Source organism: Austrofundulus limnaeus, unplaced genomic scaffold (assembly GCF_001266775.1).
Source record: "Austrofundulus limnaeus strain Quisiro unplaced genomic scaffold, Austrofundulus_limnaeus-1.0 Scaffold2, whole genome shotgun sequence".
Taxonomy (NCBI): Eukaryota; Metazoa; Chordata; class Actinopteri; order Cyprinodontiformes; family Rivulidae; genus Austrofundulus; species Austrofundulus limnaeus.
Window position 1 is genome coordinate 4431055 of NW_013952404.1, and position 14391 is coordinate 4445445.

The 14391-nt window shown below is 40.2% G+C and overlaps 2 protein-coding genes and 1 long non-coding RNA gene across 4 annotated transcripts in view; 2 read left to right on the forward strand and 1 right to left on the reverse strand.

Annotated features, from left to right (window-relative positions):
- ankrd63 (ankyrin repeat domain 63) lies at positions 1-7396 on the forward strand. Of its 2 annotated transcripts, none has more exons than XM_014011659.1 (2): positions 1-146; positions 4742-7396. In XM_014011659.1, exon 2 carries the CDS (start codon positions 5366-5368, stop codon positions 6956-6958), a length of 1593 nt encoding a protein of 530 aa, XP_013867113.1. In that variant the 5' UTR covers positions 1-146; positions 4742-5365; the 3' UTR covers positions 6959-7396. The 2 variants fall into 2 exon arrangements, with proteins under 2 accessions (XP_013867113.1, XP_013867121.1); XM_014011667.1 differs by having other exon boundaries at positions 5143-7396.
- The window catches only part of LOC106519843 (uncharacterized), a 33906-nt gene continuing 19552 nt past the window's right edge, over positions 38-14391 (forward strand). Inside the window, exon 1 of the long non-coding RNA XR_001310483.1 lies at positions 38-76. This is a non-coding gene — a long non-coding RNA (uncharacterized LOC106519843). The remainder of the gene's footprint in view (positions 77-14391) is intronic.
- pak6 (p21 (RAC1) activated kinase 6) overlaps positions 7332-14391 on the reverse strand; it is a 27074-nt gene continuing 20014 nt past the window's right edge. Inside the window, exons 5-9 of the mRNA XM_014011646.1 lie at positions 12948-13081; positions 12032-12158; positions 11802-11927; positions 8846-8980; positions 7332-8698 (exon numbers count right to left, since the gene is read on the reverse strand). Coding sequence (XP_013867100.1) covers positions 8531-8698; positions 8846-8980; positions 11802-11927; positions 12032-12158; positions 12948-13081 — 690 coding nt within the window. The 3' untranslated portion in view covers positions 7332-8530. The remainder of the gene's footprint in view (positions 8699-8845; positions 8981-11801; positions 11928-12031; positions 12159-12947; positions 13082-14391) is intronic.

Consider the following 14391-nt stretch of genomic DNA (forward strand, 5'->3'; position numbering starts at 1 on the left):
GAATCACAATGAGGACCCACAGGAGGACCGGATGGATCAGAAATGCTGGACTGACTGAGAGGCTGAAGAGATGCAGGTGAGAGTGGATTTGGCAGACCGGAGGAGCAGTGAGGCGGAGAGAGTGACGGAAAATAATCTAAACACAGGTAAGTAAAATAAACACAGGAAACCCAAAATACAAATAAATCCAACAATAAAAACTTCAAAAAGTCATTAAAAAACAACAAAAACACTGTCTTCCTATTTACCTTCAAAATATACAACACAGTGTACTTTGGAAGTACGGTAAGAGCTTCAAACTTCTTTTTGTTTATTCGTTATATAAATTAATTTTATTTTAAATAAATTTTGCTTACTTTTAGAAAATCAAATCAGCTAGTTATACTGTATATGCTGTTATAGTCCTAATACACGGCGCTATAAGTGTATACTAAAATGTTTAAAAAAGTCACAAACACATTTTCATTCTTTAGCTCACTTTCTGAGTGTTAAAATTGTTTCACTAACATTATTTTTATGTAGCTCACTGTTACACATTTTACATTTTGTCCAATTTCACTAAATGTTAAATTTAAATATTAAATAATACATGTTAAATCCTAAATCTAAACATGAAGGTTGAATCTTAAATGTTGAAGCTAAATGTTAATATTTACATTTAAGAACTTCAGACTAGAACACAGCTTTTGCTGTTGGTGCCAGGGTTTGTTCTGAAATCTCCCTGCGACAAATGTTAACACCGCTAACACTGCTAATGCTGCTAACGCCGCTAATGCTGCTAACACTGCTAACGCTGCCAACTCTGCTGACGCTGCTAATGCTGCTAACACTGTTAACGCTGCTAACTCTGCTAACGCTGCTAACACTGCTAATGCTGCTAACACTGCTAATGCTGCTAACACTGCTAACACTGCTAACGCTGCTAACACTGCGAATGCTGCTAACACTGCTAACACTGCTAACTCTGCTAACTCTGCTAACACTGCTAACGCTGCTAACATTGCTAATGCTGCTAACTCTGCTAACGCTGCTAACACTGTTAATGCTGCTAACGCTGCTAACACTGCTAACACTGTTAACGCTGCTAACTCTGCTAACGCTGCTAACACTGCTAACACTGTTAACTCTGCTAACGCTGCTAACACTGCTAACACTGCTAACACTGCTAACGCTGCTAACACTGCTAACGCTGCTAACATTGCTAACGCTGCTAACACTACTAACGCTGCTAACACTGCTAATGCTGCTAACACTGCTAACGCTGCTAATGCTGCTAACGCTGCTAACGCTGCTAACACTGCTAACGCTGCTAATTCTGCTATCACTGCTAATGCTGCTAACGCTGCTAATGCTGCTAACGCTGCTAACGCTGCTAACGCTGCTAACACTGCTAATGCTGCTAACACTGCTAATGCTGCTAACGCTGCTAACACGGCTAACGCTGCTAACACTGCTAACACTGCTAACGCTTCCCTACACGACATCAAACTTAAGGCCGGTGTTTGTGCTGCACTTCAAACTGCCAGACCCCAGGTACGTCTCTATTGTTTTCATGAACACATTTTGAATTAAATTTTTACCATCTTGGCRTTAACACAGTTAGTGGTTGCTTTATTTCGGGTGGCTGTGTCAAATTAGCCAGCTGTTATTAATGTTATAGCCTCAAAAGAAAACAGACAAATGGTCCCACGATGAAGCTGATGTGTGACATAAATATTTACAACATGGTGAACCGGACTTTGTTCAGAGTTTGTATCTGTGGAGGAAGGCTTTTAGTAACTGGACAGATTAAGACTCACAGAAGGATTGGATTTTAAAATGAATCAAACTTCATGTGACACATTTCAGTCAGGGGGATGTGTTTATCTGAAGATTTTTTTTTTTTTGACTCTGCTGAACGTTAGTTTGAACTCTCTGCTGATGAAAACAGTCAGGAATAAGGCTGAAGACTAACTGGTCTTTTAACAAACTATATGAAACTGCTTTAGTAACAAACTCCTGATGTATTTTAGCCTAAATGTGTCTCAGACATTTCACTAAAATCTGAGGAAAATCTGTTAAATTATGAAAGAAAAAACATTTACAATTCAAATCATTAAAAACAAAGTCACTCCTTCACATTTACATTATTTCTGTGTCAAACAAAAGACTTTTAGCTTTGCTGAGAAATGAAAGCTGAACTATTATGATTAACAACACACAGCAGAAATTACAAGGATCAAAATCTTTTATTTCTTACTTTTCATTTATTTTTCTTAAGTAAGGTCTGAGAAGAAATTTTTTCTGCCTTTGAGATTTTTTCCAGCTGCTTTTTGCTTCTAAATTAGACCACTCTCCTTGAGATACCTCAAGGTGCTCTATTGAATTGAAATAATTGCAAAGTCAGACTTTTATTATTACTTTTCTGGGGTTTTGGTTGTGGCATTTAAATCATTTTAAATCTAGATGGGATTTTCTCCCAAGCCTTTACAAATAAGGAGTAAATCAACCCATTAAAAAAAAAACGCAGTAAACAAGTCGTCTGTTTAAATTTAATCCTCTGTTGTTGTTGGGGTTGTTAAGCAGGTAGTATATTAATTTAGTTTAGGAGGTTTTTAAGTTTTGCAGATTGATTTCATTCATTTTCATGCTTTAATAGTAATTGAAAACTTCATTATGTTCCCATGCATATTTTCTAATTTTTTTGTTATTTTTTGTTCTGTTTTTTTTTTTTTACCTTAATGCTGTTTTTAATTACAGGCTGTCCGAAGTTTTGCTAATGAGACTTAGAAACTTCAGAAATATTGCAGAAATGATGAATTTCTTTAAATCTTTCATATTTAAGTGGAGGTTCCTGCATTAAGTATGAGAGTAATTTTCTTTATGTTCTAAGAAATGACATGAAATTAGGTGCAGACTGTTTGGTTGGTGTGTCAGGAAAATATCTCCCACGCCACTGCACCACCACCACCAGCCTGAACCATTGATATAAGGCAGGATGGATCCATGCTTTCATGTTGTTGACACCAAATTCTGACCCTACCATCCGAATGTTGCAGCAGAAATCAAGACTCATCAGACCAGGCAACGTTTTTCCAGTCTTCTGTTGTCCAGTTTTGGTGAGCCTGTGTGAATCGTAGCCTCAGTTTCCTGTTCTTAGCTGAAAGGAGTGGCACCCGGTGTGGTCTTCTGCTGCTGTAGCCCATCTGCCTCAAGGTTTGATGTGTTGTGTGTTCAGAGATGCTCTTCTGCAGACCTYGGTTGTAACGACTGGTTGTTTAAGTTACTGTTGTCGTTCTATCAGCCCAAACCAGTCTGACCATTCTCCTCTGACCTCTGACATCAACAAGGCATTTGCACCCACATGCCGCTCACTGGATGTTTTCTGTTTTTTGGACTATTCTCTGTAAACCCTAGAGATGGTTGTKGGTGAAAATCCCAGTAGATCAGCAGTTTSTGAAATACTCAGACCAGCCCGTCTGGAACCAACAACCACACCACGTTAAATCACCTTTCTTCCTCGTTCTGATGCTGGTTTGAACTGCAGCAGATCATTTTGGCCATGTCTACATGCCTAAATGCATTGAGTTGCTGCCATGTGATTGGCTGATTCCACATTTGCAATAATGAGCGGTTTGACAGATTTAAAGTGGAACCAACGTACAGTGTGGTAACCTAAAATATTTCATGCTCAAATGCACGTGTAACAGTTGTACACTTGATTAATAAATATAAACACAACATTTTTGAAGCAAATAAACAAAAAAAAAACACTTTGTTTAGAGAGCAGAAGTGTAACGACATAAGTCACCTTGAGTGCAGACTCCTGGTTGTGGTTGTGGTAAAAAGTCTCCGTTGTTTATGTCTCTTATTTAGCTTTGTGCAACGTGTTACAGTGGCGACTTATATTAAAAACCTTCATGGCAGACAGCGTCTCTAAGCAGACAAAACGCATAAGTTTGCGCTAAAATTCTGGTCTAACTCACAAAAAAATTATGTATTTACTTGTTTTTACTTAAAAATCATAAAGCATGTTAGATTCTAAGGATTGATTTAAGTGTTTTTTTAAGTAAAATAAARCAATTGGGGGTGGGGCTCATTGACAGGTCTGATGTGAGTCACACGTGGCCCATGGGCCGCCAGTTGCCTACCCCTGCTTCAGACCAACAATTTAAACGTCTCAAGTAGTCAGAATATGAAGCCACATGGTAATCCGTAATGTCAAACGGAAGCATCTGCTGATGAAGCTCAGCCGTGTTTGAATGAACACGCGGTTCGAAGCCACATAAATGACCCGCTGAGGGTTTGATGAGGCCGGATGATGAACGGTGAGCAAGCTGGAATCCAGGTGTTCGTCACCAACACGGGTTTTTGGTCCTGCTGAGATTTATATTAGCAATTAAAATGAAAGCCTGGTCGTTTTCGGGGAAGAACAGATGTGCGAGTGCTCTTTTTTTTGTGAGACTTTAAGTAAATTAGACAAATTAAAGCTCAAATTTGTCATTTAGTTGGAACAAAAGAGGCAGAAACAGAAAAGCTTTACCTGCTGTTTTATGCAGAAACACAACAGATTATGGAAGCAGCTCAGTGTTATTATAAAAAAATGTTTATTATCATACATGTTCTGTAGCAAAGTTTGAGATTAAAAGAATCCAAGTCAGGGAAAGCTTCACATTTATTTCACTGCCGTTTTATTGTTGTGCTGATTGGCTGAAGTCCTTCAGGCAGCATTTTTTTTAAATTTATTTATTTATTATTACAGAACCTTGAGAAGCTGAAAGCATGAGAGAGCAGCATGATTTGAACTTGTTGCTGTTCGTGGTGTTTTGAGGCTGAAGCGAACTGCGGGCGTAAACACAAGGCTGATGGATGGAGCGGAGAAAAGAAAGATAAATGTTGAAGAGAAGTCTGAAAAACCTGACGTTAATCTCACTCCGACCTGTTCGCAGCCTCGAACGAGACGAAACAAACTTCTCGATTGGCAGATTTCACGGAGTATATCTTACTATTTTGTCAACAGCAAGGATACTTTTTATTTATTCGCCTCCAGTAAAAGAAAAAAAGGCAGTTTTAAGTTCCCCCACAGACCTGACATGAAAAACACTGGCCATGTTTTTCTCCTTGAGTAATTATTCTGTTCAAATAGCATATATWTCTCTGCAGGCAGAGTGCTCGGGTTGAATGGATGCTGCCACCGCATAATGGTCCTCAGACGTTTGTTTCCTTGGCAACGTGGGGAGGGCATGTGAAGAGGGAGGTATAAAAACACTGGCAGCTGCTCTGCGAGTCTTACTCTGTGCTGAACGCTGCTGTCATCACAGAGAGCCTCAGAAAAACTTCCCACTCGGCTCGCTCGGCTCCRCAAGTGGGTGCCTTTTTGGGGAAAATGATGCGGCCAAAAGACCTGCGCCAGGGCTCTGGCACCAAGACCTTCCTGGACGCCATGCACGGCGGTAAAGTCCACCTGGCGCGCTTCATCCTGGACGCCTTGGACGGGCGCATCATCAACTCGAAGACGGAGAACAGCCGCACCCCGCTCATGTACGCCGTCTGCCTGCAGGACCCCGGCACCCGGACCAAGTTCACCCGGCTCTTGCTGGAGAGAGGGGCGAGCGTCAACTGCCAGGACGAGGACGGGCGCACGGCCCTGAGCCACGCCTGCGAGACGGGGCACCTGGACGTGGTCAAGCTTCTGGTGCAATTCAACGCTGACCCGGACGTGTCCGACGCCTGGGGTAACAGCCCCCTCATGTATGCCGCCTTCTCAGGACACAGCCAAGTTCTGGAGTTTCTGGTGAGAGCTTTCAAAAGACTGGGGCTGAGGCTGGACAGGACCAACAACGCCGGCCACTCCGCCACAGAGATCGCCAGCTTCTTTGGACACAACCAGTGTCTCCAGGTTTTGAACTTTCCCTGCAGGAGGGTCGCTGGCAAAGAGGACCCGCTTGTTGGCGTGGCCGCCGCTGTTGAGGTAGAATGCCAGCTACCCAGTCGGCTCCCGAGGCACCTTCTGGAGAGGTTTTCCAAGACGCCGACGAGCGGTGAGCAACTGCCAGACGTATTTCAGAGACAGACGAGGACTGGAGACAGCGGCGGCTCGGGGAGCCACTTCAGATGTCCCAGAAGCCAGTCTCAAGAGGATAATCATCCCCACAGCTGGGCTCTGCCTGCTCAGATCGAAAAAAATCAGAGCGAAGAGGATGACGGCATTCTCTTCACGGCCAAACAACTGCAAAACTGCCAGCTTCGAGAGCTGAAGGGGTCAAAAATAATGAACTCCCATCCCGAGCCGAGCCAGAAACCTGTCAGCCGAGACGCTCGGCTTCCAGAACAAACACCGGAGAGTTTTCCTCTCTGGGGAAAGGCAAAGTCGTTTAACCTGGACCTCCTGAGCAGCAGAAAGCAGTCCTATCAGGGCGACGTGCGTGACATGAGCCTGTCAGCCAGCAAATTAAAGAGAGCCTCGCTGCAGGATGAGCGATGCCTGATGGACAAGATGAAATGTCAAGGGAACGCTCGGGGCCTGACAAATGACAGCAACAAAACTGTTCCAGTGCCAACGCCTCTTTTAAACAGCAAGGYGCAGTCGTCGAAAGCTCTCCAGGAGTCGCAGAACGAAGGGGCCAACTTCAGCGCTCAACCCGGCCGGAGAGAGTGGCAGAAGAGGGGAAGCCTCGGCTCGACTTCCAGACCCAACAAACTGCTTTTTGCCAGAGGAGGGATGGAGGTCCCCGGCCACGCTCCCAGACTGATGGGCCTCGGGACCAGACTCCTGCGTCGGTTCACCGCCCCGGAGTTCATGAGGATGGTGATCGACTGCTCGTCTGGCTCCTCGAGCAGAAGAGGCCGGATGTCCCGCTCCGAAACCTTCCCTCTGTCCCACGCACACCAGCAGGTCAACAGTCAGCAGAGCGTCGACAGCATCAGCGCCGTCAAGTGTGAATTTGAAAGCTACTCCTCTCAGTCCACCTTTGATTAGACCCAACAACAAATAATGGCAGGATGTTTGTTTTCTTTTTTTAATTCCATTTGGATTTCTGACAATTCTGATAGCTTTTTTTTGCTGTTTGATTTACAATGTTTATATAAAACAAAGAAAAATAAATATAATTGCTCATTTGCATAAAACTGTACACTGTTTGGTTATCATATATTTAAAATGATCTGTAACAACACATGCCACGCTACTAAAACTGAATTTTTTAACATTTATATATGTTCTAGTGTTTCTGTGTTTTCAAAAACAGTGTATTTTGCTTAAAGATATTGAGTGTCTGTGCAATCAAAGCCTAATAAATGCAATAAAACATTCTTAGTCAAGTGCGTGTCTTCAAGTTAGTAACGAGTTTTTAAATGATTCATTAATTGTTTATTATTTCATACAAAATTAAAACATGTAATTCTCTCTCCATGGACGATCCACACAGGAATAAAAATACATGAAACCATGTCGACATGTATCCGTGTTGGATTACAAAGACTGTGTGCAAAGTGTTTCTCAGCAGGTTTTTTTGTTTGTTTTTGTTTTTTTGCGTCCTGCAGCATGACATGCCAAGCCTGTGTGCTTTATCTAGGCAAACAAGTGCAAACACACACTCACACATCATCATCTTCGGGATGAAGCACACATCCTGTGATTTCTGTTTTAAACCGATCACAATACAAAGAGGGTTTCAGCCGAGGCAAACAATGACATGTCACCTGGCGCACACTCACAACTCTACTCACATTTTAGTAAATATCATTTACTGCAGTCGATCAGCAGGTTTAAAGACCTTGTAATCAGGATATTTATGTACATTATTAATTGATCTATTTATGCTCGAAGTCCATACTTAATTATGAAACCTTATTTGGAACTTCACATCATACAAACAACTCACAACACCTTGTTAGAAATAAAGAATAAATATGAAAAAGAGGAACTGGTGATTTCTCCAGCAGCCCAGTAATAGCAGCTGGGCTTTTTATTCACCCGTTCGTTATGCTAATAAAGGGAATTGTCTTTCACATCACAGTACGTATTCAAGCATTCACATCAGGCCAGGTGTGCCTCAATTTGGCCATGCAAAGTGTGTGTATTACCCGCGTCGTCGTCCAATTTCCACAGCAGTGTGTGTGTGTGCAGAGGTTATTCTAATCCTGTCACAATGAGCTACTGTGTTTTGAGCCTAACATCAGCTTAATTAGCTGGCAATAATGCCCACTATGAACACTATAAAGGGTTTTCAGGGTAGCACATGTTTGGAAGATAGATGTGTGCCATCAGTGTGATGCGCACCGCGTTGTGCCGTTTCCCTCTGAATGTTAAAGGAAGCCAATTAATTTATTCTGACCGAACTGAATTGAGAGGCGAGGACTTGCATGTTCGCTTGAACTCACTCCTAAAGTGCTTCTTGCACGCCCGAGGCCGTGTCGTGTCCGTCAACAAATTGTGGCACCGTCACGCTGGTCTGCTTCTCTGGAGCTTCGCTCGGGTGCTGGGTACCCGGTGCTGGTCCTCTTCAGAGGCCTGGAAGGGGGCCATTGTGGTCTGTTAGGCCCCGAGGGGTCAGCAACGGGACATGCGTTTCCGGTACTGCTCCACCAGTGGGACCAGGCACTGAGGTGAGCCGCTCTGCAGCAGGAAGGGGTGCTCCAGCAGGTCGGTGGCGCTGGCCCGCTCCAATGGGTCCCGAGTCAGCATGCGATCCAGGAAGTCTTTGAGAACTGGGGAGATCTGAACCACAGAGACGTGCATGCATTTTAAATCACCGCAGTCGTTTTTAGAAGCTTGTAAACAACATTTCCCCCCGGCTAATTTGAATTTATATTAGATTTTTGTGTTTACATTAAGAGTTTTCTGCATGTGAGAGTTTTCTCAGACCTGGCTGACATTTCGAACAGTCGGCGCTGGCTCGTCCCTGAGCCTCTTCATGGCTGCTACAGGCGTTTCACTGAAGTACGGTGGCTCTCCATCCACCATCTCTACCACCATGATGCCCATCGACCACACGTCAACCTGGTCGCACACAGAAGAACCGTGAAACTAACCTTGAAAAAAATAACTCAGAGTAAAAATACCTTAACAGGAAATGACTTGGCAAAAAATGAATTTCACTAATAAGAAAAGAACTTTGAATAAAAGTCATAAAACCGCTCAAAATAATCGGAAAATTATAAGTACTTTTACTCTCTAAGGAATGAACCATTTAACTTGCTTAACCAAACTGGTTCCCCTTAAACTAAGTGAATAAATTGAAGAAAATTGCTCGATTTACTCAACTCAGATCCAGCTGAGAGAACTTGGTAAATTCAATGCTTCATTTTTTAGAGTACATAAACAACTCCTTTTATGATGAGTTCTGCTCATATTTAAATATGTAACRTGCAACTAAGAAGTAAAATGATCCTTTTTATGTTTTGAATGTAACAAAATACAAGTAAAAGTTACATTAAAAAATTCCACTTGAAGTGTAGCAAAGTAAATGTTGTAGTGGTCACCCTGGGTGGAATAAACGTTCCACCTGCCTTTGAACTTGACCACGGAAGGCCTCCTTTAAAGAACAGAACTCTGTTCATTTTTATGGTCATAACATGTTTTCTTAAACMATTAAGGGACATTTTATTTCATTTTATTCTCTATARTCAAGATAATAAACAAAATAGTAATGTTCTTTATATGTTTTGACTTTACATATTTTACTTAAGCAAAAGTTATTTCTTAATTAAAGTTATCATTTTAAAGTTAAAGTTATATGCTTAACWGAATGACAAGTTATGTTCTTCTCACTATAACCAGAGAAAAGAAGAAAATCACAAAATATATCATTTTAATGTTTATTTTGTGTATGTTAATCAACCATTATTTGAATATAAGGTGATTATGTTTTTCTATTTTTGATTCACTATAAAAGTGTATGATTTTCTAGTTATGTAAAACAGAGGTTGATGTGAGAAGTTTCACTAAAAGCTGAGAGTTAACAGAAGAAGCTTTGAGCATGTAAAACAGGGGTTGTTTTGTCTAGGAGGCAAAGTTTCCCATGAGAACTTCGACGCTCCTCTAACGTTCTGATTCACACCTGTTAACAACAAGGTCGACCAGAGACGATTCTCTCTACCTCCCCTCTCTTATCTTTTCTATACTAACACGGACGACAGTCCGGCAGTTGAGTCCCGGTCGACACCCAGTTCAGTTCGAGCGGAGTCTGACGCGGGTCAGACTCGAGGACTGTCTGGTCTGGTCTCTCCCAGCAGAGAGCAGAACCTTGTGGTGAAGGTTTTAGCTCAAGAGCTAAAGAGCTAAATCTTCCCACTAGCCTAACGACGACGCCAGTCGTGGGCCCCCAGCAACTCTCTTTGAAGTTGAGACTCCACAGAGACGCTTTTGTTTTTAATCTGAAGAAGCCAAACGACGGAGTGTCAGATTGACACGGAACCGGACCGACCCAAAGATAATCAACTTCCTGAAGTTAAGTCCGGAGCAGTGCTGACGGTCCTAAGCGGTCTCAGAGGTCTGAAACCTGGACACCTTCAAAGCTTACCTGACTGACGTCTGAAAAGGTAAAGCTGAACGTTGATTACAAAGTGTCGGGAGTCCTGGCTGTGTCACTAAAGACCGCTCCATCCTTCTGGCTTTTTACAGTATTGATAAGATAAAATCTAGTTCACTCTCCATAATAACCACTTTTCCTTCACTAAACTTAACTTTTACTTCACTCTTACTAAGAATTTGCCTCAATTAGGTTATTTAACATCAAAGAACCTTRTTGTGTCATATAAGTTGTCAAATTAACGAGATTTAACCCTTTTTAAGAGTTAATGGTTGATTATTCAACTTATGTAAAACCCTTATCCATCTTCCAATGAGTTTGTATGTAAATAATTGTTTTGTAAAATAAATATCATTTATTTTTAGATAAACTTTATTGACTATGATACTCATTGTCAAAGTCTTGGTCATAATAAAGGTGATGGTTATGAATATTAATATTTAAAATTTTAAAGAACCCGTTTCCTCATATATTAACTATATTAATATTAGTCGATATTAGTTAGGTTAAATATGAGAAGTTATGTTGGAGTATCTCTACAATGTTAATGCTATTATACACCTGTACACCTATCATAGATTATTATCATTATTATCATAATTATGCATAGATTTCTGGACCGATTCTCATGATCGGTTTTTGAATTGATAATTTGTAGATTCCTATTTCTTTAAAAATATATTTTTAGAAATGTATTAATTTCATTAAAAACAAAATAACTATATACAATAGAAAATAAAAATATGCAATTAAAAATCAAATAAAATGAAAGGCAGCAGAAGAAGAATAAATCTTATAATATCTAACCCTTTTATTATCTCCAGAATTTATTGAAATAAAAGTAATTTACAATAAATAAATAAATAAATAAATAAAAAGCACTCAAACAGCTTTGGTGAGTTCAAAAGTTAAAAATTGTACATTTTCTCCAAAACAGGACCAGGCTTCAGTTTACAAGACAGAGGTAGCCTGTTTGTCATTAAAATCCAGCCTCTAAATTTTTATTTTAGAAAGCAGAATAAGTTTTCTTTAAGTAGTCTGTTAAGTCTCCTAATCTTCATCTGACTTTAGTTTTTAATGTGATATGAACAGTCAATCCCATGTCTGAGGTTTTCAAACCAGAGGACTGCTTTTTAAATAAAAAAAACAAAGGTTTTGAGTACCTAATCTGTCCAACACTGGTCAAGCTGTAAGTCAGCTGATTCCTGTCACCTGCTGAGAAACTTAATAATCTCTTGTTTGCGCAGTTTATGCTTTTTACCCGAGAGAACAACAGCTGAATATGTTCACCTCAGTGCCATATGGTGATTTGGAGATGACCTCAGGAGCCATCCAGTAAGGCGTCCCCACCAGAGACTTCCTCTTGGGGATGTCCTTACTGATCTGGGCACAGAAGCCAAAGTCTGAAAGCTTTACCTGGAAAGAACACAGACAAGAAGAAGAAGGAAKAAAAGAAAACAGTTTACTCCCACGAAAAGCAAAAAGGAAGAAGCTAAAGATGTGAAGATGACACACCGTACCCTTCCGTCTAATGTGAGCAGTATAGAGTCACTCTTGATGTCTCTGTGAATGACGCCCTGTGAGTGGAGATAGGCCAGGGCCTGCAGAACGGCTTCACACACTGTGGCGATCTGCTCTTCACTCAGCCTGCGGGGAAAACAAGTTTACRCACACTCACAGGATGCCTTTACAAGGGCATTTCACACGTTTCCATTACCGGCTACTACAGCCCCCAAAAGCTGAAAATTCATGAATCACYGCACATTAAAGGCTGCGAGGTTCAGAATAACAACTCCCACACAGCAGAGATGACAAAGGAGCAGGTTTGTTCATCCGCAGCAGTAATGTGCTTTTGATATTTCACAGGTGTAACAGAAACATAAAAAAGGAAGAAGCTGCAAGAAAACTCAGATGCTTTGTGAGGTTTACGCTAACATAATACACACTGTGATAGATACAACAATCATCTGAAATTACCAAAGAATTCTTTAAATCACTGACATTTTTGACACACTGAGCAGAAAAGGACTTGACTGTTCTGTCAATAACCTGCCCTGTGTAGTTTTTGACAAGTAAAGGCTGTGACAGTTTGCTATTTTTTCCCCATCATCTGGTTTAACAGAAATATTTTCATTCCTTATTGTCAACTGATCCAACCTCATCCAGTGAAAAGGACGTTATCCAAGACTCAATAATTTCAGACAAACACGACTCCCTGATGCTGGTTAACTTATGACTTATGAAGCATCAAATTTCCAACAATAATGTTTCTTTCAAAGAAAACCAGCAGCTGAGTGAAGGAGAGGAGAGAAAGATGTGACAGGATCGTTCTCCATTTGATACCACACTACCCCCTTGTGGTTGATTTCAAAAATTAATCTGAATTTAATCCACAAAACACATAAAAAGGGTTACTTTTTATACCCTTGTTCGTACCTGGTTTCAGATACAATGTTGGTTAGTGCTCCGCCCTGCAGGTACTCCATGATTACCCACAACTCCTCCTCCACCAGGGCAGACTTGAACATTTCCACCACGTTCTTATGCTGGTAGTCTCTCATGATGACCACCTGCAGCACAACACAACTATATCACAATCCTTGACAGTATTTAGTTTTATTTCTCTAGCTTTAAATCTAGACTGTAAAGCACCAGGATTGTTTTGGTGCTACTTGTATGGATTTTGGTCTCAGTGACGTAAGTTACAATGTTTGGGTCGGGGTCCAACTGAGGGCCATGAAACACCAAAACGTGGGTCTCGAAATGGTCTTCAAACATTAAATTAAATGTGAAAATAAATGCTGAAAGCACAGTTTGGCTGTTGTAGTTGTTAGAAGAAATAAAAGCGGTCTTCATAAACGGATAAAATAGTTGGATGTATTTTTATGTTACCATCATGTCCTTGTTTAATTGTCTTATTAACAATGTTGGTGCACTTTAACAAGAAATTACTGGAGTCATGAGTCGGTTTAGTTTTGCTAATGGGACAAAAAGTTTGAAAACAACTGCTAACTACTTCTACTAATAGGAAACAGCCTAAAAAAGAAGACTTTTCATTAAAAAAAACAGATAAATTTGCTTTGGAAATCACTTATAGACCCACAAAGGACACAATGAAAAATAAAGTCTAAAGATCAAACACAGGGATGGGCAACTGGGTAACAAGTGTGCTCCATCATGCCTGCTAATGAATTTTTATTTTTTACTTAAACGCCCTTAAAGCTATGAAAGAGGATTAAGGCCACTATAAAAATTTAAAAATAAATAATAATAATAATAATAATAATAATAATAATAGTAATAATAATAATAACTCTGACTTTAAAATCAGAATTGTGAAAAAAGTCAAAATTTTTACTTTTTTCCTCACAATTCTGAGATTAAATTCAAAATTATTTTTTTAGTGGTCCTAATCCTCTTTTGTATAAAGCAGCTCTTAGAATCTATAGCAGTTGCCTATTAGGGTTGGGCATTAATGGCAAAAAAAAATTATCACGATTAATTGTGGTATTTAGTCGATAACGATTAATTTGACGATTGATGCCCTGGACACCCTTATGTCCTGGTCACATGACCAATTTAGYGGGAAAGATTTGCTCTTCATAAAAATCGGTTCCAAATTGTGTCAAACTTCAGGCTATACATCAAATTTTAAATTGTACTTATAGATAAATTAATTACAGAACTTTTTTTTAATATTCAGCATATTTGAAGCGGAGAGGAGCACAGAGTGGATTCAATGTTTTTCTGATGATTAACTGCACACAATACGATTATGCCCAACCTTCTATCTATCTATCTATCTATCTATCTATCTATCTATCTATCTATCTATCTATCTATCTATCTATCTATCTATCTATCTATCTATCTATCTATC